The sequence below is a fragment of the Papio anubis genome, chromosome 5 (assembly GCF_008728515.1).
Source record: "Papio anubis isolate 15944 chromosome 5, Panubis1.0, whole genome shotgun sequence".
NCBI classification, from domain to species: Eukaryota; Metazoa; Chordata; class Mammalia; order Primates; family Cercopithecidae; genus Papio; species Papio anubis.
In genome coordinates, this window is record NC_044980.1 from 130,941,536 (window position 1) to 130,969,380 (window position 27,845).

Consider the following 27,845-nt stretch of genomic DNA (forward strand, 5'->3'; position numbering starts at 1 on the left):
TCTTATGGACTGTTGTCTGCTTCCCTGCTCTGGTGTGTAAAAGGTTTGAACATAGGATCTGAGTCCTTTTATCCTGGAATCTCTTGCACACAAAACAGTGTCTTGCAGAGTCAGCATTCATCAGATGCTTATTGAAAGAGTGAGTGAATCAATTAATAGACAGATGTCCAGAGCTCTATAAATACATTCTTCCAACTATTATACTTTGCATGGGTGGGTGTGTCCTTATCCCAATAGGATTACAAATTCCCTGAGATCAAGAACAATCTCTGGGCCAGGCATGGTGGCTCACACTTGTAATCCCAGCACTTTGGCAGGCTGAGGCGGGCAGATCACCTGAAGTCAGGAGTTCGAGACCAGTCTGGCCAATATGGTGAAACTCGTCTCTAATAAAAATACAAAAATTGGCTGGGCATGGTGGCACACGCTTGTAGTCCCAGCTGCTTGGGAGGCTGAGGCAGGAGAATTGCTTGAACCTGGGAGGAGGAGGTTGCAGTGAGCCAAGATCGCACCACTGCACTCCAGACTGGGCGACAGATCAAGACTTTGAGTCAAAAAAAAAAAAAAAAAAAGAGAGAAGAAAAGAACCAATCTGTCTTTTCCTCTGGCCCCCATTATGATCTGGAGCAGGCCAATAACCCAAGCAGGTATTCAATAAATGGTGTGGTTGACTAAGAATCCCCATCTGTGGCAGATCCCAGGCAGTATCCAAGAAATGGCTGGAGCTGGGACAGATCCCGGGTCCACAGCCTCACATAAGCTATTTTTAATTACAACACCATGTCAAGAACACAGAGAGGCTAGGAGATATACCTGAAGTCATATAGCAGTTGGTGGTAGGGTTGCTGTGTCTCATCACCTGGTCTGTGTTCTTTCATTAACACCCTAGTTCTACAGATATTCAAAATTTGAGAAAATGGAAAAAGAGCAAAGTCTTAAGTCAAAGGTTTAATCATGATCCAAGAGCCCAGAGGGACTTTAGGACAATAATAGGAATAAAGCAAGGCCCATAGGCTCCAGCTCCTGATGCCCAGATGTTCTGCAGGATCCGGGGACAGGGCAGTGCAGGCAGTAGGTTTCCATCCACCATTCAGAGGAGGAGATGAGTGGGCAGGAACCTTCCTCACAAAGGATAATGTCTTTCTAGGCTACCTCAGAACACCCAGTCCTGCCTACCCTAACCCTAACATGGAATGCAATAGAGAATGGCTAACTTATTAGATTCTGGTGATCCTGGTAGTCAAGAGGAAGGGCTTAGAAAGGGGCTTGGTGGAGCTGGTCACCACCAGATGATATGGCTAAATTGTGGTCACCAAGGAGGGGCAGCATGAATCAGAAGTGGAGACGGGGTGGAGGGAATGAGGACCAGACCAATAAGGATCTGGAGGTCATAACCGTTAGCTTCTCCTGTGCCCTCATCTGTGCACTGCACCTCTTTCTGCTGCTGTCCTTTCCTAACGCCTTGTGGGCTGCAAGTCTGGCTGGATGTGGTGGAGGGGAAGAGGGCCCTAGGGAAGTCCAGCTACCATAGGCTCAGGAGCAGAATCAAGGGAAGCGTGCAGGAGAAAAGAGAGGGCGCCCAGGGTTGTGACCTCAGAGCACGGTTTTCATTCTGTGGAAGAAATGGAATAGAGTTATCTCAGGGGATTTTCTTCAACCCCTTCACTACCTCAGCCTCAGTCAAGAGGTATTCCCCTTCCCCTGAGGTATCTAGTAGAGGTCTCTATATTCATGGCAATGAGGAGGTCAGCCCCCCACCTCTATCCCTTTGTCTGCCTAATTTGGGTTTTCCCCAGCTGGCCCAGTAAAGTCTGAGGGGTGTAACAGAGGAGGCCCTACCTGGTGTGCCATCACAGCAAAGGTAGGGTGTGGCCAGTCCTGGTAGAAGAGCTGGCTGTGAAAACGCATCTTAGCTGCAATGGCCTCCGCTGAAGAGAGGAGAGAAGGCTCATTGGAAGGGTATAGGGGCAGGAGATTTCTCAGGCTCCCCAGGAAGGAAAGGGAATGCCACGGGGACCCTGGGCGATAGGGGAGCAAGTGGGTGGGAGGTGGAAGTAGGATACTCTCTCATTCTACTTGTTTCTTGAGCTGGAGATATTCCTGGGTTCCAGACAGGTTGAACAGGCAGCGTGGGAGGTTTCTCAGGGAGTGGGAGACAGAAGAAAGGCCCGAGCTGCGGCAATGAAAGCCTATGCTAGAAGCTGCTCTGTCTGGTGGAGATGGATGGAACCAGCCTGGGCCACAGAGTTGACCCTTTTCCTTCTCTTGAGTCCAGCTGACTCAGCCCCGGGGGCTGGGAGCAAGTACAGCACACTCACTGAGGCAAGGGTTGTGGGAGAAGAACCCTTCCAGCTGTTCACACTCCTCCTGCAGGTTGCCACTGCCTCGACAGGTGCAGCTTAAGGCAACACTGGTGTTGACATTGCTGACAAAGTTGGGGGTCATGGCAGTCCCTGTGGAGTGAAGAGGGAAAGGGTAGTCAGGGCCTAGGCTAACCCTAACTTTAGCTCCCACCTTATTCCACCCATGACAGGATCACATCCTTTATCTCCAGAGCATTCTTACCCTCAGGCCTAGCCAACATGGGGTTCCCTACACATGCCCCCAGCCTCACCAATCAGCCCCAGGTATGCTCGTAGACATCTGGACTGCTCTGTTGCACAAGTTCCTAGGATGTCCATGGGATGGCAGTGGGTCTGGAAATCCACCAGGCGTGATCTGGAAGAAGGGAAATTTCTTTCTTGTTTTTTTTTTGAGATGGTATCTCACTCTTTCTTGCCCAGGCTGGAGTGCAGTGGCTCAATCTTGGCTCACTGTAACCTCCGCCTCTCAGGTTCAAGTGATTCTCCTGCCTCAGCCTCCCGAGTAGCTGGGACTACAGGTGCGTGCCACCACACCTGGCTAATTTTTTATTTTTAGTAGAGATAGGGTTTCACCATGTTGGCCAGGCTGGTCTCAAACTCCTGACCTCAGGTGACCCACCTGCCTTGGCCTCCCAAAGTGCTGGGATTACAGGTGTGAGCCACTGCACTCAGCCAGGAAAATTTCAAGAGTCACCCTTGAGGGTCCGGCCTGTGGCCTTCTCCCTCATGTCCCATTAGCTTGGAATGCCCATTGTCGTGTCAAATCCTCCTCTGCCTTCAGAGCCTGGCCCAGGACCTCTACCTCTGTGAAGTGTGCCCCTGTCACAATTAAATGTACCATTCCTCGGAACCCACAGCATTTCACTCTGAGTTTGGGCTCCACGATCCCTACTTATGAGATCTCAGATAGTTTCTTTAACCTCAGTTTCTTCAACTATAAAATAGAGATGACAGCAGCACTACCTCATGGATTTTGTGAGGATGAAGCAAGAGAATGCATAAGCCAGGCGTATCGGCTCACGCCTGTAATCCCAGCTACTTGGGAGGCTGAGGTGGGAGAATCAGTTGAGCTCAGGAGTTGGAGACCACCCTGAGCAACATAGCAAGACCCTATCAAGAAAGAAAAGAAAGAAAGAAAGAAAGAAAGAGAGAGAGAGAGAGAGAGAGAGAGAAAAGAAAAAAAGAAAGAAAGAAAGAAAGAAAGAAAGAAAGAAAGAAAGAAAGAAAGAAAGAAAGAAAGAAAGAAAGAAAGGAAGGAAGGAAGGAAGGAAGGAAGGGGAAGGAAGGAAGGAAGGAAGGAAGGAAGGAAGGAAGGGAGGAGGGAGGGAGGGAGGGAGGGAGGGAGGGAGGAGGGAGGGAGGGAGGGAAAGGAAAGGAGGGAGGGAAGGAAAGGGAAAGGAAGAAGGGAGATAGGAAGGAAGGAAGGAAGGAAGGAAGGACGGATGAATGGAGGAAGGAAGGAAGGAGCCCACAATGGATGGCAGGAGCCCTATATAGTTTACAGATGAGGAAAGTGGTAGTCTCAGAGGTTAAGTAACTTGCCCAAGGTTACAAAGAACTAAGTAGGAGAACCAAGTTGCAAACCAAGGTTATTGTCAACAAATGTCACTTGAATGAATGATAGCTTCAATTTTGTGAGTGTTTTATCCTGAGAAGACACAGGAAAGCCAGATCAGAATTTCAAATTTCCTGAAGAGAATATTTATCAAATCTATCAAATACCTTACAAATCTCCCATGTCCTTTGATCTGGCCATGGCACTAGTAGCAGCACATCCTAAGTAATAATTACATTAGTGCACAAAGATTAAACAGTAAGAGTTGGACAAGCATGGTGGCTCATGCCTATAATCCCAGCATTTTGGGAGGCTGAAGTGGGCTGATCACTTGAGCTCAGGAGTTCAACACTGGCCTGGCCAATGTGGCAAAACCCCATCCCTACTGAAAATACAAAAATTAGCTGGGCACTGTGGTGTGCACTTATAGTCCCAGCCTACTCAGGAGGCTGAGGCAGGAGAATTGCTTGAACCCAGGAGATGGAGGCTGCAGTGAGCACTGCCCTCCAGCCTGGGTGATAGAGCAAGACTGTCTCAAAAAAAAAAAAAAAAAAAAGAAGGAAAAAAAAGAACCAACCTGGCTGGACGCGGTGGCTCACACCTATAATCCCAGTACTTTAGGAGGCCAAGGCGGGCAGATCACCTGAGGCCAGGAGTTCGAGACTAGCCTGGCCAGCACAGCGAAACCCCATCACTATTGAAAATACAAAAAAAAAAAAAAAAAAAAAAATTAGCTGGGCATGGTGGCGGGCGCCTGTAATCCCAGCTACTCGGGAGGCTGAAGGGGGAGTATCCCTTGAACCCAGGAGGAGGAGGCTGTAGTGAGCCGAGATCGCACAGCTGCACTCCAGCCTGGGCAACAAAATGAGACTCCATCTTAAAAACAAAACAAAACAAAAAACAACCTAAATATCTAGCAATAGAGGAATGGTTAAATAAAGTGTAGGGCATCCATACATGGAATATAATGCAGGTATTTAAAAATCAAGTTCTTGGCTGGGCATGGTGACTCACACCCATAATCCTAGCACTTCGGGAGGCCGAGGCAGGCTGATAACAAGGTCAGGAGTTCAAGACCAGCCTGGCCAACATAGTGAAACCCCATCTCTACTAAAAATACAAAAATTAGCTGGGCATGGTGGCACAAGCCTGTAGTCCTAGCTACTCGAGAGGCTGAGGCAGGAGAATCGCTTGAACCTGGGAGAAAGAGGTTGCAGTGAGCCGAGATCGTGCCACTGCACTCCAGCCTGGGTGACAGAGGGGGACTCTGTCTCAAAAAAAAAAAAAAAGGCCGGACGCAGTGGTTCAAGCCTGTAATCGCAACACTTTGGGAGGACGAGACTGGCGGATCACGAGGTCAGGAGATCGAGACCATCCTGGCTAACACAGTGAAACCCCGTCTCTACTAAAAAATACAAAAAAACTAGCTGGGCAAGGTGGCGGGCGCCTGTAGTCCCCAGCTACTCAGGTGGCCGAGGCAGGAGAATGGCGTGAACCCGGGAGGCGGAGCTTGCAGTGAGCTGAGATCCGGCCACTGCACTCCAGCCTAGGCGACAGAGTGAGACTCCGTCTTAAAAAAAAAAAAAAAAAAAAAAAGGAAAGAAAAAGAAAAAAAAAGAAAAAAGTTCTTAAAGGACAGTAAATGAAAAAATAAGCACTACCATTTATTGAGCACTTACTCTTCACCGGTACTCTACACCACTCTATATAAATTATGTAATTTAACTCTCACCAAAATCCCATGAGGTCTGCATTATTATCCCAGTTTTTACAGGAGACTAAATGGAACCTTAGGTTTAGTGATGGAATTTTTAGGTTAAGTGATGTGCTCAAGATCGCAGAGACCCAGGATTTAAATTCACACCTGTCTGATTTCAGATCCCCTCTTACCACTACCCCACACCACCTCCACGGAAAAATGCTCATGAGATGTGCCATAAGAGAAAAAAAGTAAGGCACAAATATATTCCCAGAATGTCTACTTTTGTTATCTGGATAGAAAAATGACTGGAAGGAAATGCTTCCCAAAGTATGATAGATTATCTTCAGGTGATAGAATTTTGAATGATATTTTAAAATACATTTTTATATTTCCTGAGATTTTACAGCAAAGAAAAAAAAACATATTCTTTTTGAGAAAAGACTTTCACAAAATATCCAGTGTAGCTACTTGGTAAAGTAGCCAGTGGGTCCACGGTTCCCTGGGAGGGTCAGACCCTGCTCAGCACAGGAACATGGCCAGGAAGGAGTGGCGTGTGCCACATCCCTGCCCACCCTGTCTTCCCAAACCACACACCTGCAAAGCGGGTCGGAGAAGCAGAGGCGCCGCAGCTCCAGGCAGTTGGGGGCCACAGGTGGCAGCGCGCAGCTGGGGGCGATGGTGTTGCGCCGGCGCTCCCCGCAGCCCCGGTCGTTGGGGGCGCATGGGCACAGTAGCAGGCCTTGCGCATGAGGCTCGGCGGCCTTTTCGAAGAAAGTGAGCAGCTGCCTGAGGCAGACGTGGCGCTGGCAGTGGGGCCCAGAGCACGCCTCCCCGTAGGCCTTGCGCAGCCGGTCACACTTGTCATTTAGAGTACACAGCATGGCAAACTTGAGGCAGAGGTCTGAGTCTGGGGGGAAAGGGCACGGAGTCACTGGGCTGGGCCCTCTGCATGCCTGCAGCCCAGGCTCCATAGGAACCCCGGAAAACCCCTGATTTGACAAGGAAGGTAGTGGATATAGGAGGAAAAGAAAGCCTGTCCTGAATAAACCCACTCCTAATCCAGGGCTTCCCCTCTCCCCACAAACTCTGCCTGCTCTTCTGAAGCCTTCCCCATCCTACTCCTCTTTTTTTTTTTTTTTAGACGGAGTTTTGCTCTTGTTGCCCAGGCTGGAGTGCAGTGGCGAGATCTCAGCTCACTGCAACCTCCGCCTCCTGGGTTCAAGCAATTCTCCTGCCTCAGCCTCCCGAGTAGCTGGGATTACAGGCACGCGCCACGACGCCCGGCTAATTTTTTTGTATTTTTAGTAGAAACGGGGTTTCATCATGTTAGCCAGGCTGGTCTTGAACTCCCGACCTCAGGAGATCTGCCCACCTTGGCCTCCCAAAGTGCTGGGATTACAGGCATGAGCCACCGTGCCCGGCCCAACTCCTCATCTTGACTAGGTAAAATAATAAGAATAATCACTATCATCATCTATATGCATTGAACACCCATTTATCTAGAATTCAAGCGGCCAGAAAGCTCAGAAAACCATACCTCTTTCCTCAGTGCTGCGCTGTGAGAGCTGAAGATAGAAAAGATAACCCAGAGTACCTGCAACATTCTGAAGCACTTTCAAAACTGTCCAAAACAGATGCAGCCAAATTCTAGTTGAGGTTTCTGGTTTGGTTTTGGCTTCATCTGCACCTATCCTGTTCCATTTTAATGTCACCTGCCCATCTTTCATTTATTGATTCATGTATACTCTGTTCCCCATACTCTGAATCTTGGGAAATTATTATTTCTATTAACAGAATATTCCAGCAGCCATAGTAATCAAGTAATTGCAACAGGTTATTTGCTAAGCTTGTCACTAAGAGTTTTTCATGCATGTAACTCTATGCCTTTTTCTCAAAATTCTAATTCTAATGATAAAAAACTGACTATACAGCAAAGCTCACATCTTTCTCAAAAAGCATGTGTGTATGTTTTTCCTCAATTAACTCATAGTCTCACTTTCCTGAAAAACATGCATCACAGTCCTTGCCAGACTGATGGCTCCCCACCCTGAGTCACCCCGTGCAGAGTCACACTCTCTTTTCCTGCCCAACACCTCGCCCATCCCATTAGAATGGTTGAAAACAGCAATTTCCTAGTCTTCAGGGACAAAAAGGCTACTTTCCCAGCTGCCTTGAATGCAAGTAAATACTTCATTTCAGCACAATTTTTCCTGGGGCTGCTGCCACTCCCACCACACCCTTTGCAGGGGCCCGCCTTGTAGAAACAGGGAGCTCTAATGGGCTCTCTTCAATGGCCTCCCTAATAACTGCTGTCCTTTGGAGACACCTGTGAGACCAGACCATGCCCCAGAGCTCACACTTCCAGCCTGACACAGTCTTCCTTAGTCACCTGGTAGGCTAGAAACTTTCCCCTTATAAGCCCCCCAACTTGTGCCCCTCCCCAGTCACCCTTCCTCCAGGGTCCAGCCCCAGCCTCTGGTTCCCGAGCCTAATTGCCCTCCACACCTGGTTTGAGCATGTTCAGTTTGCTGAGATTCATTTTCCAGGGTTTGCTGGTCACTGTGTCTTCATAGGGGGAGACATCCAGCTCATAGTTACCTAGAGACAAGGTGGGGAGCACCAGAAGGCTGAGGATCAGGGTGGGGTAGGTGGGAGGGGCTGAAGCTGCTGGCTCAGACCTCAAAGCCCTGTGGAGAAAAGGAAAAGCACAGCCTCTACCTAACCAGCTGCAAGCTGTGCAGAGACGAGAAAAATGCAGGGCCATAAGGTATAGGCTGGGCTCCACCAATAAACTATAAGAATAATAAGAGCTACCATTTGTTGAGCACACTGTGTGCTTAGCACCACGGTATAAGTGAGATAAATAAATATGCTGAGCACCATCGCACTTATCAGCACACAGTGTAGGGAGGCAAGAGGATTCAGGGAGAAGCCTCCGAGGAAGTTCGGAAAGAGAAGTGATTAGGATGAGGAGTAGAAAACAGGGAACAAGGAGTGTGGCAAACTGTATTATTGTTTCCAATTATTTGTTCCCCACCCTTTGGGAGGATTATACTTCCCCACCTGTTACCATGTAACTTTCACACTCCCTGTGAGAGGCGTACACTTCCTCACCCCACTGATGGCAGGCTTGGCCATGTGACTTGCTCTGGCCTGTGGATTGTGAGCTGAAGTGATGTAAATCACATCTGAGCAGAAGCTTTAAGACCCTCACGTGGTTCTGCTGCTACTCTTTCTCCTCTACCAGCCTGGATCCTCCAGTGAAGAAGACAAGCAGAACAGAGACAAGGCCAACTCATAGAAGCCTCCAGCAGATGTGTAACATGAGCAAGAAATACATTTTTGTTGTTGAAAGCCAGAGATTTGGGAACTGGTTGTTACAAGAGCATAACCTAGCAAATTCTTACTAAAAATGCAATGGGGCGCCAGGTGCGGTGGCTCACAGCTGTAATCCTAGCACTTTGGGATGCCTAGGCGGGTGGATCACCTGAGGTCAGGAGTTCAAGACCAGCCTGGTCAACATGGTGAAACCCCATCTCTACTGAAAATATAAAAATTAGCCAGGCGCGGCGGCTCATGCCTATAATCCAAGCACTTTGGTAGGCTGAAGTGGGAGGATCACGAGGTCAGGAGATCGAGACCATCCTGGCTAACAGTGTAACCCCATCTCCACTAAAAATACAAAAAATTAGCCGGGTGTGGTGGCGGGTGACTGTAGTCCCAGCTACTCGGGAGGCTGAGGCAGGTGAATGGCGTGAACCTGGGAGGTGGAGCTTGCAGTGAGCCAAGATCATGCCACTGCACTCCAGCCTGGGCAACAGAGTGAGACTCCGTCTCAAAAAAAAAAAAAAAAAAAAAAAATTAGTTGGGCGTGGTGGCGCATGCCTGTAATCCCAGCTACCCAGGAGGCTGAGGTGGGAGAATCACTTGAACCCAGGAGGCGGAAGCTGCAGTGAGCCACGACCATGCCACTGCACTCCAGCCTGGGTGACAGAGTGAGGCTCCATCTTACAAAAAAAAAAATGCAACTGGGAGGCTGAGGCGGGAATATTCCTTGAGCCCAGGAGCTCAAGACCAGCCTGGGAAACACAGCAGGACTTCATCTCTACAAAAAATTTTAAAATTAGCTGGGTCCGGTGGCACACACATGTAGTCCCAGCTACTCGGGAGGCTGAGGTGGGAGGACCACTTGAGCTCAGGAGGTTGAGGCTGCAGTGAGCTATGAATGTGCCACTGCACTCCAGCCTGGGTGACAAGTGAGACTCCGACTAAAAAAACAGCAAAAATAAAATGCAATTGGTACCTAGAAGTGGAGTGCTACAGAAATAAAATAATATAATGTGTGTCATTGGTTTTGGTACTGGGCAGTGGGTGGTAAAGAAGCTGTTACTGGGGGCTAGAAAGATGGCAGTCTTCATTATGCAGTGGCAAAGCATCTGGTAAAATTGTTGCCTATGATAACTGGGAAGGTTATATGCTGAATGAGCTTGTACTGTTAGGGGAAACTGAGAAGCAGTTTACTAGTATGTCTTGATTGCTATTGGCTGCATTTGGCAAGGTACTACAAGACATAAGCTCAGAAAAGAATTGGCCAGTTCCCAAATGTGGAGGAAAAGATAATCTAGAAATTTCAGGACTTGTAGGATTAAGAAATGCAACTGTGCTGGGCGTGGTGACTCACACCTGTAATTCTAGCATTTTGGGAGGCTGAGGCGGGCAGATCACAAGGTCAGGAGTTTGAGACCAGCCTGACCAACATGGTGAAACCCTCTCTCTACTAAAAATACAAAAATTAGCTGGGCATGGTGGCAGGTGCCAGCTACTCAGAAGCCTGAGGCAGGAGAATCACTTAAACCTGGGAGGCAGAGGTTGCAGTGAGCCGAGATCAAGCCACTGCACTCCAGCCAGGGCAACAGAGCAAGACTCTGTTTCAAAAAAAGAAAAGAAAAGAAAAGAAAAGAAAAGAAATGCCACTGTTTCTCGTATTCATAAGGTAAAAGATAAAACATTAAAAAAAATGCTTTGAGTGATAAAGCTGATTACAACTCAGCCTTGGGGGAAAGACCAAATGAGTTATGTGGCTATCATACTGTTTGTGGAGATCTTTCAGTTGATTAAGATGGTTCCAATAAGTCCTGCCAGTTGGACAAATGTACTCAGTGAAAAAAGACTAAAGTAGTGGCTCTTCCACAGAAGCCTGATAAGGGCTAGGTGCTTCTAATTAGGTGTAGAAAAAGAGGCATGTCTTGAATTGTGGGAAAGGCCACAGGCACATGAGATGATAGAAATCAAAGACATAAGCAGCAATTATGTTTTCAGAGAGTTGTACTACAAAGAGCTACCAGTGTAGATTAAAAGAGACTGTGACTATTTGAGACTTAAAATGGCCCAACATTTCTCGGGCAGGAAGCAGGCTGAGAATGCGGCTCAGTCCCCAGGTAAATTGTAGTCCCTAATGCCCTTTTCAAATGTGGTCAAAGAGAAAACTGAAAGAGGAAGGACCTTTCCAGAGGGCTGGACCAAGAGTTGTGGAAAACAATGGATAGGGCAACTACTCCTGTAGAGCAAAAACAGGGCCTTATTAAAGAGCAATCCCTATTCCCAGGGAAGAGGGTCCTTACAACATTTGTGTAGCAGGATCTCAGAATTGCTATGAATCAATGTCTGCTGTGTGTGTCTCTCATTCATTCATTCATTCATTTATTTATTTGAGACAGGGTCTCGCTCTGTCACCCATGCTGGAGCGCAGTGGTGTGGTCATGGCTCACTGCAGACTCAAAATCCTGGGCTCAAGTGATCCTCCCACCTCAGCCTCCCGAGTAGCTGGGACCACAGTTGTACACCACCACACTCAGCTAATTTATTTATCTTTTTGTAGTGATGGGCGCTCACTACGTTGTCCAGGCTGGTCTCGAACTCCTGGGCTTTAGGGATACTCCCGCCTTGGCCTCCCAAGGTGCTGAAGTTACAGGTGTGAGTCACCACACCTAGATGCCCATTCCTCCCCTTTCTGACAATGTTTGTTGTGGTTATCCTGACCCTGTTCCTTTATTGTGTGGTGAGTACATATAGAAAGCAGATGACTTGTCTTTTTAGTTCATAAGTTTTTAGATCAAGAGGAGCCACATCCAGACCCAATTTGAAAACTATCATGAGATCCTAGACTTGAAGCCTGATGTCATGTTTGTTTGTTTGCTTGTTTTTTCGAGACAGAGTCTCACCCTGTCGCCCAGGCTGGAGTGCAGTAGTGCAATCTCGACTCACTGAAACCTCTGCTTCTCCGGTTCAAGTGATTCTCCTGCCTCAGCTTCCCAAATAGCCTGCGATTACAGGCGCCCACCACCACGCCCAGCTAATTTTTTGTATTTTTAGTAGAGATGAGGTTTCACCATGTTGGCCAGGTTGATCTTAAACTCCTGAATGCAAGTGATCTGCCTTCCTTGGCCTCCCAAAGTGCTGGGATTACAGGTGTGAGCCACTGTGCCCGGCCTGATGTCATGTTTGAACAGAGCTCTTAGGGCATCTTTCATGGAAAATAGGTGGGTGTATTTTACTTGCAGAAGGGAAGTAAATGAATACTTGACAATGATAGATTGTATTATTGTTTCCAATCATTCTTTGCCTTCCCTGTAAGATTGTATATCCTCATTTATTGCCATGAGATTTTTGGTATCTCCCTGTGGGAGAAGTACAATTCTCAATCCAGTGATGTGAGGCTTGGCCATGTGACTTGCTCTCTGAATGAAATGTAAGCAGATGTAGTGTATATAAGATCTGAGCAGAAACTTTAAAAATCATCATGTGGTTCTACCAATGCTCATTTCCTCCTGCCACGAGAAGGGAACATCCCGGACAGAGGCTGCACCTTGAGCCTGGATCCCAGAATGAATAAGACCCATGGAAGAGCCAATACAGAACATGAGCAAGAATTAAACCTTTGTATTTGCAAGTTGCTGTTTTGTTACAGCAACATAGTCCGGTAAAAGCTGACTAATAAGGGTCCTATGGAAAGAGTGACAGGCAGCTCCTCTTTGGCTCTTTCTGTGCCTTCTCTCTCTTACATCTCCTGGCTGGTTAATGAGTATTCTTTCTGTTAAAGGCTGGACCAAGATGTTACCTCCCCATTTCTCTGAACTTGGTATTTGGAGCCTATTTATGGGTTAAGACTCTTTTCTCCCATCTACTGTCCATACCATCTGTTCCAGGAACTCCCCAGGTTGGGCCTCAGCCTGGTTCACAGCTCTGCTAAGTGGGAACTGACATGTTGCCAGGTAAGAAAGGGGGAAGTAGGGAGAAGAGAGGGCAGTGTTATGGGGCCCCAAGGAGATCCTGGTATTATCCCCCCACCTTTTCTGATGTCAAATGCAGAGCTTCATTATCCTCCTCATCAGAATCTACCACGTGGCCCATATCCTGCAGGATTAAAAAACAACCCCCTAGAGCCATCTTCCCCAGCTTAGCCCACTCTATAATGGGAGCCTCACCAAGGCTGCGGGCACGGTGAACGGTCCAATAGATGTCCAAGCAGGCAACCTGGTTCTTCATGCGCCGGTGGCACATGCAGCCTATCAGAGAGCTGTTCCTGAGTTGCTGTGCTGCCTCCAGGCAGTCCGCAGGGACTGAAGGCTCCTCTGAGGGCAGTGGGGTGCTTATGCTAGAGGTGCAGGAATCCAGGTGGTGGTAGGCAGCACTGCAAATGGGATCAGCCTGGCACTTTCTCCTGGCCTGGAGACAGCTGTTCATGAGCCGGCTTTCTGTGGGAAGGGGGTCTCCTGTAAAGGGAGATACCAGGTGAGACTCACATAAGGTTAGAGTAGCTGTCTGGGAATACCAAGTCACGAGGTTGGAAGACGGATACTCCTGATGAAACTTTGTGAAAGTCTTAGGGTAGCACAAAAGGCTTTTAGGAATAAGCGTGGAGAGAGAGAGAAGCCCAGCAGGACTAGATAGTCTGCAGCTGCCACAGTCCAGACAGAACAGACCAGGTCCAACAATAGGGGTTTGCAGAGAGGCTGCTCAGCCTTCAGGGAGGCAAAGGGGATAGTTGTTTGAAGGCGAGCCTGATGACCCTGACAGGCACAGAGGAAGGGGGCCCCGGCAGAGTCATGCCATGGGCAGGGCTAGTATCAGAACCAGAGAGTTGAGAATGGACAAGGGAGTGCTAAATGGCAGTCAGCAATAACTTTGAGTCTCCCATTAAAAGTCATTTAAAAATACCTGAAGGTGGAAACTGGCTGGGGTTGGGGTAGAGAGCTAATTCCAGGAGGAAAGAAAGGGTACACCAACCCTGTCTCTTACTCAGAAATACCAAGATTCCTCCACAGCCTGGAAGGAATCCCCTGCATCCTAGGATTTAGGGTGCTCAACATGGGGTAACAGAACATCATCATCTCCCTAGCTGTTCAAAGATTGAAATCTAGGAGAAAAATTTTTTTTTTTTTTTTTTTTTTTGAGACAGAGTTTCACCCTTGTTGCCCTGGTTGGAGTACAATGGCGTGATCTTGGCTCAACACAACCTCCGCCTCCCAGGTTCAAGCAATTCTCCTGCCTCAGCCTCCCAAGTAGCTGGAATTACAGGCATGCATTATCACACACCCAGCTAATTTTATATTTTTAGTAGAGACGGGGTCTCTCCATGTTGGTCAGGCTGGTCTCAAACTCCTGACCTTGGGTGATCCTCCCACCTTGGCCTCCCAAAGTGCTGGGATTACAGGTGTGAGCCACCGCACCTTAATTCATCTCTTCCTTTCACAGCCTGTGTTCAATCCAACAAGTCCTGTCAACTTCACAACACATCTGGAATCTGCCCACTTTTCTCCATGGGTGTCACTAACTCCTTAGATCAAGCCACCATCAACTTTTCTCCTTCTTCCCTTGTCCTTTCTTCTCCTTCTCTTCTCCTTCTTTTCCTTTTTCTTTTTTAGATAGGGTCTTGCTCTATGTCCCAGGCTGGAGTGCAGTAGCACTGCAGCTCACTGCAGGCTTGACCTCCTGGGTTCAAGCAATCCTCCTACCTCAGCCTCCTGAGTAGTTGGGACTGCAGGCACATGCCACCACACCTGGCTAATTTTTGTATTTTTAGTAGAGATCGGTTTTCATCACGTTGGTCAGGCCGGTCCTGAACTTCTGACCTCAGGTGATCTGCCTGCCTTGGCCTCCCAAAGTGCTGGGATTACAGGCATGAGCCACCGCACCCAGCCAGTACCTCATTGTTCTTTATGGATGAATAATATTTCATTATATCAATATCCTACATTTTGTTTATCTATTCTTCAGTTCATGGACACTTGGGTTGCTTCTGCCTTTTGGTTATTGTGAATAGCGCTTTGATGAGCATTTCATGTACAAGTATTTGTTTGAACACCTGTTTTTTGTTCTTTGGGATACATACCTAGGGGTGGAATTGCTGGGTCATACGGTAATTCTATGTTTAACTTTTTGAGGAACCGCCAAATTGTTTTTCACAGAAGCTGCACCATTTTACATTCCCATCAGCAATGTACGAGGATTCTAGTTTCTATACATACTGCCAACTCTTGTTATTTCCCATTAAAAAAATTATAACCATCCTTGTGAGCACGAAGTGGCATCTCATTGAGGTTTTCATTTGCATTTCCCTAATGACTAAGGGAGCATATATGTTCCCTTATGTGTACAAATGTTGAGCATATTTTTATGGGCTTGTTAGCCATTTGTACACCTTCCTTGGTAATAAACTTTTTGTTGAGGTATAACACAGAAAAGTACATGAATCAAAAATGTATAGCTCAATGGATTTCACAAATTGAATATACTTGAGTAGCCAGAATCCAGATAAAGGATAGAATATTACCAGTACCCCTGAAGCCCTCTTCTAGTCACTGTGCTCCCAAGTAAACCAGTATCTTCATTTCTTTTTATATTTTTTTCTTTTCTTTTTTTTTTTTTTTGAGACAGAGTCAGGCTGGAGTGCAGTGATGCGATCTCAGCTCACTGCAACCTTGCAACCTCTGCCTCCTGGGTTCAAGCGATTCTCCTGCCTCAGCCTCCCAAGTAGCTGGGACTACAGGCACCCACCACAATGCCCAGTTAATTTTTGTACTTTTAGTAAAGAAAGGGTTTAACCATGTTGCCCAGGCTGGTCTTGAACTCCTAACCTCAAGTGATCCACCCGCCTTGGCCTTCCAAAGTGCTAGGATTAAAAGTGTGAGCCACCGCACTCAGCCTGTCTTCATTTCTTTTACTTGTCTTCTGGTTTGCTGAAGCAATAGGTCAGACATTTGCCACAATAGTGTCTGTCAGAGTGGTTGGTCATAAACACTCCAGCACCACATTCACCTGAAGGGCACTCCTGACGAAGGTGACTATTTTTGCTATTCTCATCCACCTTATGGTATTTCAGGACAGCCAGCTCCACCTTCTTTCTTTTATGCTTTTTTTTTCCTTTTTTTTTTTTTTTTTGAGACCAGGTCTTACTCTGTTGTCCAGGTTGGAGTGCAGTGGCATGATCTCAGCTCTCTGCAATTTCCGCCTCCTGGGTTCAAGTGATTCACCTTCCTCAGCCACCCAAGTAGCTGGGATTACAGGCACGTGCCACCATACCGAGCTGGGTTTTGTAATTTTAGTAGAGAGGTGGTTTCACCATGTTGGCCAGGCTGGTCTCGAACTCCTGGCCTCAAGCGATCCATCCACCTCGGCCTTCCAAAGTGCTGGGATTACAGTCATGAGCCACAGTGTCCGGCCTATTCTTTTTGGGAGTAGTGTAAGACTTCTTCCTTTTCTCAGGACCACCACAAAGTCTCAACACAAGACAAGTGGACTCCTTTTGAATGTTATAGTCAGACAAAGCACATCCGTCTTCCAGTTGCTTGCCAGCAAAGATCAGTCTTTACTACTGGTCAGGAGAAATTCCTTCCTTATCCTGGATCTTGGCTTTTACATTTCCTTGTATTCAAGGGTTCAACCTCAAGAGCGATGGCTTTCTCCATAAAGGGTGTTATGAAAATCTGCATTTTGGTGGTGACTCCACTGCAGATGGTGGATCAAAAAGGTAGTAACTTTATCTCTAACATCAGAGATTAGTTTTGCCCCAGTACAGCCAACTAATCTTCAGCAAAGCAAACAAAAACATAAAGTGGGGAAAGAACACCCTTTTCAACAAATGGTACTGGGATAATTGGCTAGCCACATGTAGGAGAATGAAACTGGGTCCTCATCTCTCATCTTATACAAAAATCAACTCAAGATGGATTAAGAACTTAAATCTGGCCACCACACCTGTAATCCCAGCACTTTGGGAGGCCAAGGTGGGTGGATTACCTGAGGTCAGGAGTTCAAGACCAGCCTAACCAGCATGGTGAAACACCGCCTCTATTAAAAATACAAAAATTAGCTGGGTGTGGTGGGTGGGCGGGGGGCACCTGTAATACGAGCTACACAGGAGGCCGAGGCAGGAGAATTGCTTGAACCCAGGAGGCAGAGGTTGCAGTGAGCCGAGATCATGCCACTGCACTCCAGCCTGGGCAACAGGGTGAGACTCCATCTGAAAAAAAAAAAAAAAAAAAAAAAAAGAAGAACTTAAATCTAAGACCTGAAACTATAACAATTCTAGAAGACAACATTGGAAAAATCCTTCTAGACCTTGACTTAGGCAAGGATTTCATGACCAAGAACCCAAAAGCAAATGCAAAAAAAAAAAAGATGAATAACTGGTACTTAATTAAACTAAAGAGCTTCTACACAGCAAAAGGAACAGTCAGCAGAGTAAACAGACAACCCACAGAGTGGGAGAAAATTTTCACAATCTATACATCTGACAAAGGACTAATATTCAGAATCTACAACAAACTCAAACAAATCAGCAAGAAAAAAACAATCGGCCGGGCGCGGTGGCTCAAGCTGGTAATTGCAGCACTTTGGGAGGCCGAGGCGGGCGGATCATGAGGTCAGGAGATCAGACCATCCCGACTAACATGGTGAAACCCCATCTCTACTAAAACTACAAAAAATTAGCTGGGTGTGGTGGTGAACGCCTGTAGTCCCAGCTACTCCGGAGGTTGAGGCAGGACAATGGTGTGAACCCAGGAGGCAGAGCTTGCAGTGAGCTGAGATCACGCCACTGCACTCCAGCCTGGGCGACAGAGCAAGACTCCATCTCAAAAAAAAGAAAAAGAAAAAAACAAACAATCCCATCAAAAAGTGGGCTAAGGACATGAATAGACAATTCTCAAAAGAAGATATACGAATAGCCAACATATGAAAAATTGCTCAACATCACTCATGATCAGTAAAATGCAAATCAAATCCACAATGTGATAGCACTTTACTCCTTCAAGAATGGCCATAATCAAAAAATCAAAAAACAGTAGATGTTGGCACGGATGCAGTGATCAGGGAACTACTAATCTACACTGCTGGTGGGAATGTAAACTGGTACAGTCACTGAGGAAAACAGTCTGGAGATTCCTTAAAGAGCTAAAAGTAGGCTGGGCATGGGCTCACACCTGTAATCCCAGCACTTTGGGAGGTTGAGGTGGGCAGATCACCTGAGGTCAGGAGTTCGAGACCAGCCCAGCCAACACTGCAAAACTCCATCTCTACTAAAAATACAAAAATTAGCTGGGTATGGTGGCAGTCACCTGTAATCTCAGCTACTCAAGAGGCTGAGGCTGGAGAATCACTTGAATCCAGGAAGCAGAGGTTTCAGTGAGATGAGATCAAGTCATTGCACTGCAGCCTAGGGGACAAGAGCAAAACTCTGTCTGGAAAGAAAAAAAAGCCAGATGCAGTGGCTCACACCTGTAATCCAAGCACTTTGGGAAGCCGAGGCCGGCAGATCACAAGGTCAAGAGATCGAGACCGTCCTGGCCAACAGGGTGAAACCCGATCTCTACTACAAATACAAAAATTAGCTGGGCGTGGTGGCATGTGCCTATAGTCCCAGCTACTCAGGAGGCTGAGGCAGGAGAATTGCTTGAACCCGGGAGGCGGAGGTTGCAGTGAGCTGAGACTGTGCCACTGCACTCTAGCCTGGTAACAGAGCGAGACTCCATCTCAAAAAAAAAAAAAAAAAAAGTAGAATTACCATGTGATCCAGCAATCCCACTACTGGGTGTCTACCCAGAGGAAAAGAAGTCATTAAACAAAAAAAGATACTTGCACACTCATGTTTATAGCAGCACAATCTGCAATTGCAAAATCATAGAACCAACCCAAATGCCCATCAATAAACGAGTGGATACAGAAATTGTGATACAATAGAATACTATTCAGCCATAAAAAGGAATTAATTGGCCGGGTGTGGTAGCTCACGCCTGTAATCCCAGAACTTTGGGAGGCCGAGATGGGCAGATCATGAGGTCAGGAGATCAAGACCATCCTGGCTAATATGGTGAAACCCCATCTCCACTAAAAATACAAAAAAAAATTAGCCAGGTGTGGTGGCGGGCACCTGTAGACCCAGCTACTTGGGAGGCTGAGGCAGGAAACTGGCGTGAACCCGGGAGGCAGAGCTTGCAGAGAGCCGAGATCACACCACTGCACTCCAGCCTGGGTGACTCCATCTCAAAAAAAAAAAAAAAAAAAAAAAAGGGAAGGAATGAATTAACAGCATTCGCAGCAACCTAGATGAGATTGGAGACTATTATTCTAAGTGAAGTAACTCAGGAATGGAAAACCAAACATCGTATATTCTCACTGATATATGGGAGATAAGCTATGAGGATGCAAAGGCATAAGAATGATACAATGGACTTGGGGACTTGGGGGGAAGCATGGCGGGGGGAAGGGATAAAAGACTACAAATAGGGTACGGTATATACTTCTCGGGTGATGGGTGCACCAAAATCTCACGAATCAGCACTAAAGAACTTATTCATGTAACCAAACGCCACCTGTATGTACCCCAATAACCTACGGAAAAGAAAAAGTATATCAGAATTTCTCTAGGAAATATGTATTTCCAAAAAGCATATTTGATAATTTTACACGTAGAAGATGAAAGAAAAAGCTTTTGAGATTTCAAAAAGTATTTAAGGAAGGTATGATATTTTATATATTTACCAAAAGGGAACATGGATTTAAAAAGATTGAGGAATTTCTACAGGTTTACGATGTTACTTCCAGTAGGTAGGTACCCAATAAGTGGTAAGTACACAAAGTAGCAGATTCAAGTCCTATTGCTGTAACTGGACTATAATTTTTTTTTTTTGAGATGGAGTTTTGCTCTTGTTACCCAGGAATTTCTCCATGTTGGTCAGGCTGGCCTCGAACTCCTGACCTCAGGTGATCTGCCCGCCTCGGCCTCAACAAAGTGCTGGGATTACAGGTGTGAGCCACTGCGCCTGGCTGTACATATTTAACTGTACTAACTATTGAGTTGTAAACTTTTCAAAAGAAAACAATTTCTTAGTTGACACTACCAAGTTTGAGCAGTGATGGATTTAGGGGCATTCATCTCAACAAAGAACTTCGGGGCCACATTAAATTTCATCTCAACAAGGTGGAACTTGTGTTTCCTGGATTGTGAAACAGGACTTGATCCAGGGCAAAGGTCATAATTTGATCCAGTGTCCAAATGTGGTTTTTTTTTTAGTCAGCAAAGTTCTGTTCCTTTTTCTCTTTTCTTTTCTTTACTTTTCTTTTCTTTCTTTTAATCTCTGTCACCCAGACTGGAGTGCAGTGGTACAATCGCCACTCATTGCAGCCTGCAGCCTCAACTTCCCAGGCTCAAGTGAATTCTCCCACCTCAGCCTCCCAAGTAGCTGGGACTGCATGCATGTACTACCATGCCCAGCTAATTTTTGTATCTTTTGTAGAGATGGGCTTTCATCATGTTGCCCAGGCTGGTCTCGAACTCCCGAGCTCAAGCAATTCGCCCACCTTGGCCTCCCAAAATGCTGGGATTATAGGAGTGAGCTAAAATGCCCGGCAGTATTTTCTTTTTCTGTTTTTTTTTTTTTTTTTTTTTTGTGTGTGTGTGTGTGTGTGTGTGTGTGTGTTTTGTTTTTTTTGTTTTTTGGGGTTTTGTTTTGTTTTGTTTTGCACGTTCACAGTATTTTCTTTTCTTTTTTTTTTTTCTTTTTTTTTTGAGATGGAGTCTCGCTCTGTCGCCCAGGCTGGAGTGCAGTGGCGCTATCTCGGCTGCCTGCAAGCTCTGCCTCAGCCTCCTGAGTAGCTGGGACTACAGGCACCCACCACCACGCCCGGCTAATTTTTTCTATTTTTTAGTAGAGACAGGATTTCACTGTGTTAGCCAGGATGGTCTCAATCTCCTGACCTCGTGATCTGCCCATCTCGGCCTCCCAAAGTGCTGGGATTATAGGTGTGAGCCACCGCACCCGGCCAGTATTTTCTTAAAGTTGTAATTAGTGGCCAACATTTAAAAATCAGATTTTAGGCTGGGTGCGGTGACGCACAGCTATAATTTCAGCACTTTGGGAGGCCAAGGTGAGCAGATTGTTTGAGCCCAGTATTCAAGATCAGCCTGGGCATCAGAGATGGCAAAAACCAGTCTCTACAAAAAATACAAAAATTAACCAGGTGTGGTGGCACTCTCCTTCAGACCAGCTACTGGGGAGGCTGAGGCAGAAGGATCGCTTGAGTATGGGAGGTCGAGGCTGCAGTGAACTGGAATCACACCACTGAACTCCAGCCTAGGTGACAGATTGATACCCTGTCTCAAAAAAAAAAAAAAAAAATCAGATTTCAAATAAAACTATTAATTTCCAATTTGTCTTGAAAAATGGAAACACTTGGGCCCACATGTAACAGGTGGAGTTGAGTAATGACTGCCCCCTTCTGACAAGTCATACCTTTTCCAGCTTGTTATAGTCCATACCACTCTCCATTACTTGCCCCACCTCCTTATTTATGCAGCCACTGCCACGTCTATTTCATATTGATTTGTTAGCAACCTGGTTTTGTAACTTTGTTTTCTGCTTCTTGGCTCATCAGAGAATGAGTAGCTACAGAAGGGGTCAGATCAGGCTATGCCTTAGGGCACAAGATCCTCATTTGTTTCTCATCAATGAGGCCCACAGCCCAGGTACCCATTTTATAGATTGGTGAACAAAGAAAAGTAATGTGCACCAGGGGATGTAGCAAGTCAAGACTGAGTCAAGGCTAGAACCCGGGACTCTAGCCTCCTCTCTACTTCAGAAGGATTTTCAGTACATGACACCACTTCCCTACGAATCGGAGGTCTCCTATATACTTGGCTTTTAGCAGGCCCTGAGCAGTGGTATTTTCCACCCCCAAAGCCCTCTGTTGGTCTGTGCTCTTGAAGAGCACTTGGCTCTACATGGCACCTCCTAGATGACTGTTTTATGGATTTTCAATGAGGCCACTTAACCAGAAGTCATTGCTGTCAAGTATTACTGTGGAAAATAGATCTGTCACCAACACTGGATCATTTAATGAGAAAGGTGTTTAATGTTTTCCCCTGATCCTGACATGCAGCCATAACCTTTAGGATTAGTGAAATTTCCTAGGCAGTCAAATCAGACTGGTGATGTCTTGCTGCCCTGACTTACTGATGTTGGCAGGTGGACAGACCAGGGTTTTCCCTCCTTCCCTCCATATCTCTCTCAAGGCAGCATTTCTACAGCACTGCCTTGGGGACTGAGGTCTCAGGGCAGTGTGGTGGTCTCTCTGTCTTAGGAGTCCCTTCATTAAGTCTCTTAATAAGATTCCACACACCCATACCACTCACGAAGGCCATGAGCCTTCCAGGGATCTCGGATCCCACACTGTTCTTCCTTGGGGGAGTGGCCTGTTTCTAAGACCAGGCCTTGAACTACATCTACAAAACATCTATTGTGGATTATTTATTATCCAAGGGGCAAGTCACTGTGCTAGACGGCTTCTGAGCCCTGCTATTATAGAAGGTCATCAAACAAGTCAGTTCTAACAAACTTCTTTTTCTTCACCTGTACCTAGTTTCTTCCTCAGTCCTTAAAGCAGATGGAAGAGTTAAAGTCCACGTGGAGCAAATGACACTGTTTCTGATTCTCCCTGCCTCCTAGAGACGCTGTCTTGGTAATGACCTGGCTATGGGTTGTTCTGTGACTGTGTAGACCTACTTCAAAAGAGGGAATGGGCCGGGGCGGGGAAAGGGGCGAGGAGGAGATGCTTGGGTGACCAGGCCATTGCTGGCACTCAGTCTACCTCAGTTCGCACACTGTGTTAGGTGTGACCTCAGCCCCTTGCAGGCACCCTGCGCTTCCTGCTCCAGTTCCCCTGGCTCGGCTCGGGTGCACCGGGAGGCTGCTGCGCCCTCTCCGGGCAGGTGCCCCGGGCTTCGCCTACACCTCACCTCCCCCTCCCCCTGCACCCCCGGCCGGTGCGCGCTCCGACACTCACCGGCTGCGAGAGGCAGCGGCGACGGCGGCAGCAGCAGCAGCAGCAACAGCAACATCAGGACTACGGGAGGCAGCGGTCGCGGGCTCGGGGGGCGCACCATGGCGAGCTGTGGGCGCCGGGCTCCGCGCTCCCCTCGCTCCTCCGCTGGAGCTCTGTGAGCGGGGCTCCCCCGGCCGGCACCTCCCACTCCCGCCCTCCCGCGCGACGCACACACTTTCCCACCAGGGTCCTGGGCGCCGCCCTCCAACTCCGAAGCGCGCGACCGCACCACGCCCCTCCAGCGCTAGACCGAGGGACGAAGCGGGTGGGGGCGAGGGAGGGCCGGCGCCCCGGGAGCCGCCGGGCTGGCGCGGAAGAGGTTGCTCTTCCGAGGCGGCCCACCTGCCGTCTGCCAACTTCGCCTAGCAAGACACTGTGGAAGCTGCCGCTGGAAACTCGCCATCTAGGGGAACCAAATATTTCTCCAAAAAAAGCACCCTTTCTCACTTTCCGGATTCCACTCACCCACACATCACAGAACAGACACTACCACAAAAGAGATTTTGTAACAAAACTTGAACAAGCCAACACAAGGGCACTTGCATTTCTAGTATTTGTTTTTCTTAGAATTGGCACATCTATGATCTCGTTTTTCCCCTCCTAAGTGTCTTCTAGGGTAAGACTGGGGGCTATTAAGCTCAAGATTCTGCAAAGATGGGTCACAGACAGGTGGAATGGCTTTGCCGGGGGAGCACACCTGGGGCATTAGATTCCAAAATTCAGCCCCGATGGTGTCATGAGGGAAGATGCAAAGATTAAACCCTCCACTAAATAGCAGAGATTTCCTTGGACCAAAGCTCACTAAGGAAGGTGCCTGGAGAGACCAATTAGGAACCCATCCTTTTCACATGATGACAGTTTCAGAGAGCAAGCTGCTCTATCAGGATTAAACAACTAGGTAGAAACACATCTGTGCCCAGAACACAGGACGTCTACTCATAAGGATAAGGGTATTTATTGGGCCTAGGTCAATAAGATCCCAGGATCCCACAAGATCCCAGGATAAAGCCAGAAGCAGAATGGCTTGGAAGAATGAGCAGTGCATAGAAAGAGAGGAGAAGAGGGTGATGAAAGGAAGTGGAGGGTTTCATCCCCTAACCCTCTAACTTGACCCCCTCCTTACTTCCACAGCCAGCCTGGCAGAGGGCCAGCGGGGAGTACTGAGAATTGCAATATAAACCTCTGAGATTTATTGGCTGCTGCTTCTGAATATGGCCATCCTGCTGTGGCCTCTGGGGGGCATTTGCCGATGTAATCAGCCCAGAAAGAGAGTCATTCCAGCTGGGGGTGTAAATCACCCTTGGCAAAGCTAGGAGAGAGACATGTGGCCCTAGATAAGGAAGGAGACTGATGTGGCCTCTGTGCCCTTCCCTCCCTTCTCCTGCCCAGGGGGTGCTGGTTCCTGAGCTGTAATGCACTTTAAATGGAGTTTGTCCTTCGTTTTAATCTATATCTGCCCTGCCAGTTTTATAGAAGAGCTGTAAAGTGAACATCTGGCTACTCAGCTTTTGTACAAGGCCTGTTTTCCCCCAGCTCCACCCTACCTCCATGTGCCTTTCCCAAGCCCTCCTCTCCAGAAAGGTTAGGGAATGTGAAGCTGGGGGGCTACCATTAAAGGCCCCATGATGTCAGGTCCTCCACCTCACCACCAGAGAGAAATAAGCTCCAGGCACCTAATTTTCTCTCACACCTGCTCTTACAGGCAGACAATAGTTTTCTGTTTTGTTTTTTTTTTTTTAACTGACAATACTTTAAAAAAGGAATTTATAAAGCAGAAAGTAACAATTTCAGGCTGGTTGGGATGATAGGAAAGGGCTGAGACCCATGAACCAACAAAGATGTGAGGTGGTCAAGGGGTGTCTCCTCTGCCCTCCCTCTCCTCCAGCCACCAAACCAAATCAAGTTTGGGGCAGGAAGAGAGTTTGGGAAAGGAAGTTTGCTCAGGGTGCCTACTCTGATGGATACTCAGTGTCTATTCCAGGGCTGTCCCCACAGAATAGACCAAGAATACAGTGTCAAGCTGATGGGCTGGGAGCAATGAACAATCCCACCTGTAACAGGCCAGCCTTTTCATGAGAGAAAATGAAGTGCCTGGTGCATATTTCTGTCTGGGTACAGGGGTGGAGAGCCTGACATCACTGGGCCTTTAATGAGGATTGGAGAAGCCTCTGCAAATAAATATGACTCCAAGACTAATATTGACAACCCTCCAGCACACCCTCTCCACCAACCATGTCCTCTGTGACTGCCAACACCTGCTAGATAAGCAGCATTGCCCCTTGGGGACAATGACAAATGAGCCAGTCCTTTCTACAAAGATGATGTTACTCAGCCATCATTCAATTCAATAATGTCTTTTGAGACTGATTACGAGTCCAGCTTTATGCTAGGTGCAAAATGATTAAGACACAAATCCTGCTCAGGGAGGGCGTTACAATCCACTGATTGCACCTCAAATGCCCAAAGACCCTGTATCTTATTCCACTTTCACTTGTAATCTCAATTTTCTCCTCTTATGGACAGATTACATGGATTCTACCTTCTGTCAAGTCCTCTCTTTCTCCTTTGAGCTTTAATTCCTTCTGCTATCCTAATCCGGGATGTTAGCAGTATAATAAAGAGTTAAGACCACAAGCTTTACAGACTGCCTAGATTCAAATGCTGACACTAGCTGGGTGACCTTGGGCAAGTCACTTAATTTTTCTGTGCTTCCATTTCTTCACCTGTAAAATTAAGGATAATAGTATCTCTTTCACATAACAGTTGTGAGGATTAAATGAGTATAGTATTTAAATGAAGGTGTAGGCCAGGCACGGTGGCTCACGCCTGTAATCCCAGCACTTTGGGAGGCCAAGGTGGGTGGATCACTAGGTCAGGAGTTCGAGATCAGCCTGGCCAATATGATGAAACCCCATCTCTACTAAAAATACAAAGATTAGCCGGGCATGGTGGCACATGCCTGTATTCCCAGCTACTCTGGAGGCTCGGTGGGGCAGGAGAATTGCTTGAACCCAGGAGGTAGAGATTGCAGTGAGCCGAGATTGCACTCCAGCCTGGGCAGCAGAGCGAGACTCCGACTCAAAAAAAAAAAAAAAAAAAAAGGTGTAGCATTATACCTGGCATATAGCAAGCACTGAATAAATGTCATCCCAGGTAGCATGCAGGAGTTAATTATTCTGTGTGTGAACTTGGCCAGACCCCACCACCTGACCTGCTGATTTGGAGCTGGAAGTGGCACTTTTTGGTCCTTTTGCTGAGTATACACTACTAGAGCAGAATGCTTGTCGGGATGGAAACAAAAAGAACCATTTTCTACTTTTCTACCTTGTCAATTTCTTGAGGGCAAGGACTGTGTCATATTTTAATAACTGTGATACTCAGAACTGACAACTCCAGATGCATATGTTTAAAGGAATTGGTGTTTCCTTAACCTATGCCTGAATAGAACAGGGAGAGAATTCCCCATGCCTCCTACTTTATACTCCTGATAAAGAAAAGGAAATATTCCTCCTTAATACAGTTTGGATATTTGTCCCCGTCCAAATCTCATGATGAAATGTAATCCCTGATGTTGGAGGTGGGGCCTGGTGGGAGGTGTCTGGACCATGTGGGCGGATCCTTCATGAATGGCTTGGGCCATCCTCTTGGGGATAAGTGAGCTGTCACTGAGTTCACAAGTGATCCAGTTATTAAAAGTATGTGGCACCTCCTCCCGTCACTCCCTCCCTCTCTTGCTCCTGCTCTGGATGTGTGACATGTCTGCTTCTCCTTTACCTTCTGACATGATTGTAAGCTTCTGGAGGCCTACTCAGGAGTTGAGCAGATGCCAACACCATGCTTCCCATAAAGCCTGCAGAACCATGAGCTAATTAAACTTCTTTTCTTTATATTATTGCTCAGTCTCCCAGGCAAGCACGGTGGTCAGTCAGGCATGGTGGTATGGGCCTGTAGTCCCAGCTACTTGGGAGGCTAAGGCAGAGGCTGCAGTGAGCCAAGATCATGCCACCGCACTATAGCCTGGGTGACAGAGTGAGACCCTGTCTCAAAAAAAAAAAAAAAAAAGGCCAGGCATGGTGGCTCACGCTTGTAATCCCAGCACTTCGGGAGGCCGAGATGGGCAGATCATGAGATCAGGAGATCGAGACCATCCTGGCTAACACAGTGAAACCCCGTCTCTACTAAAAATGCCAAAAAACCAAAAAAAATTTGTCCGGCTAATTTTTGTGTTTTTAGTAGAGACGGGGTTTCATCGTGTTGGTCAGGCTGGTCTCGAACTCCTGACTTCAGGTGATCTGCCTGCCTCGGCCTCCCAAAGTGCTGGGATTACAGGTGTTAGCCACTGCGCCGAGCGAAACTCCATCTTAAAAAAAAAAAAATTATTCATAGAGACAGGGTTCCACCATGTTGCCCAGATGGTCTTGAACTCCTAGGCTCAGGTGATCCTCCAGCCTCGGTCTCCCAGTGTTAGGATTACAGGGTATTTCTTTTTTTGTTTTTGTTTTTTTTGAGAGGGAGTCTCGCTCTGTTGCCCAGGCTGGAGTGCAGTGGCGCGATCTCCGCTCACTGCAAGCTCCGCCTCCGGGTTCACGCCATTCTCCTGCCTCAGCCTCCTGAGTAGCTGGGACTACAGGCACCCGCTACCGCGCCCGGCTAATTTTTTGTATTTTTAGCGATGGGGTTTCACCGTGGTCTCGATCTCCTGACCTTGTGATCCGCCCGCCTCGGCTTCCCAAAGTGCTGGGATTATAGGCGTGAGCCACCGCGCCTGGCCTACAGGGTATTTCTTTATAGCAATGGAAGAATGGCCTAATACATTCCCTTCTCTATGGCAGAGGTCACCCAGGTC

General features: G+C 47.3%; 1 protein-coding gene and 1 pseudogene across 1 annotated transcript; both read right to left on the bottom strand.

Annotated features, from left to right (window-relative positions):
* Window positions 1-935: 935 nt before the first annotated feature.
* GFRA3 (GDNF family receptor alpha 3) lies at window positions 936-23,295 on the bottom strand. Its single transcript, XM_003900158.3, has 8 exons — window positions 22,961-23,295; window positions 13,105-13,392; window positions 8,126-8,218; window positions 6,215-6,527; window positions 2,615-2,718; window positions 2,319-2,453; window positions 1,840-1,928; window positions 936-1,612 (listed from the first exon to the last, which is right to left on the bottom strand). Exons 1-8 carry the CDS (start codon window positions 23,058-23,060, stop codon window positions 1,523-1,525), a joined length of 1,212 nt encoding a protein of 403 aa, XP_003900207.1. The 5' UTR covers window positions 23,061-23,295; the 3' UTR covers window positions 936-1,522.
* LOC108586437 lies at window positions 15,755-16,804 on the bottom strand (annotated as a pseudogene).
* Window positions 23,296-27,845: the final 4,550 nt, after the last annotated feature.

Excerpts from the sequence above, each read along its gene's own strand:
- GFRA3 (XM_003900158.3), bottom strand. The coding sequence starts at position 23,060 with ATGGTGCGCCCCCCGAGCCCGCGACCGCTGCCTCCCGTAGTCCTGATG. Across the intron at positions 1,929-2,318 it reads CTCCCACAACCCTTGCCTCA|CGGAGGCCATTGCAGCTAAG; the intron begins GTGAGTGTGCTG and ends TCCTCTCTTCAG. Across the intron at positions 1,613-1,839 it reads TTGCTGTGATGGCACACCAG|AATGAAAACCGTGCTCTGAG; the intron begins GTAGGGCCTCCT and ends TTTCTTCCACAG.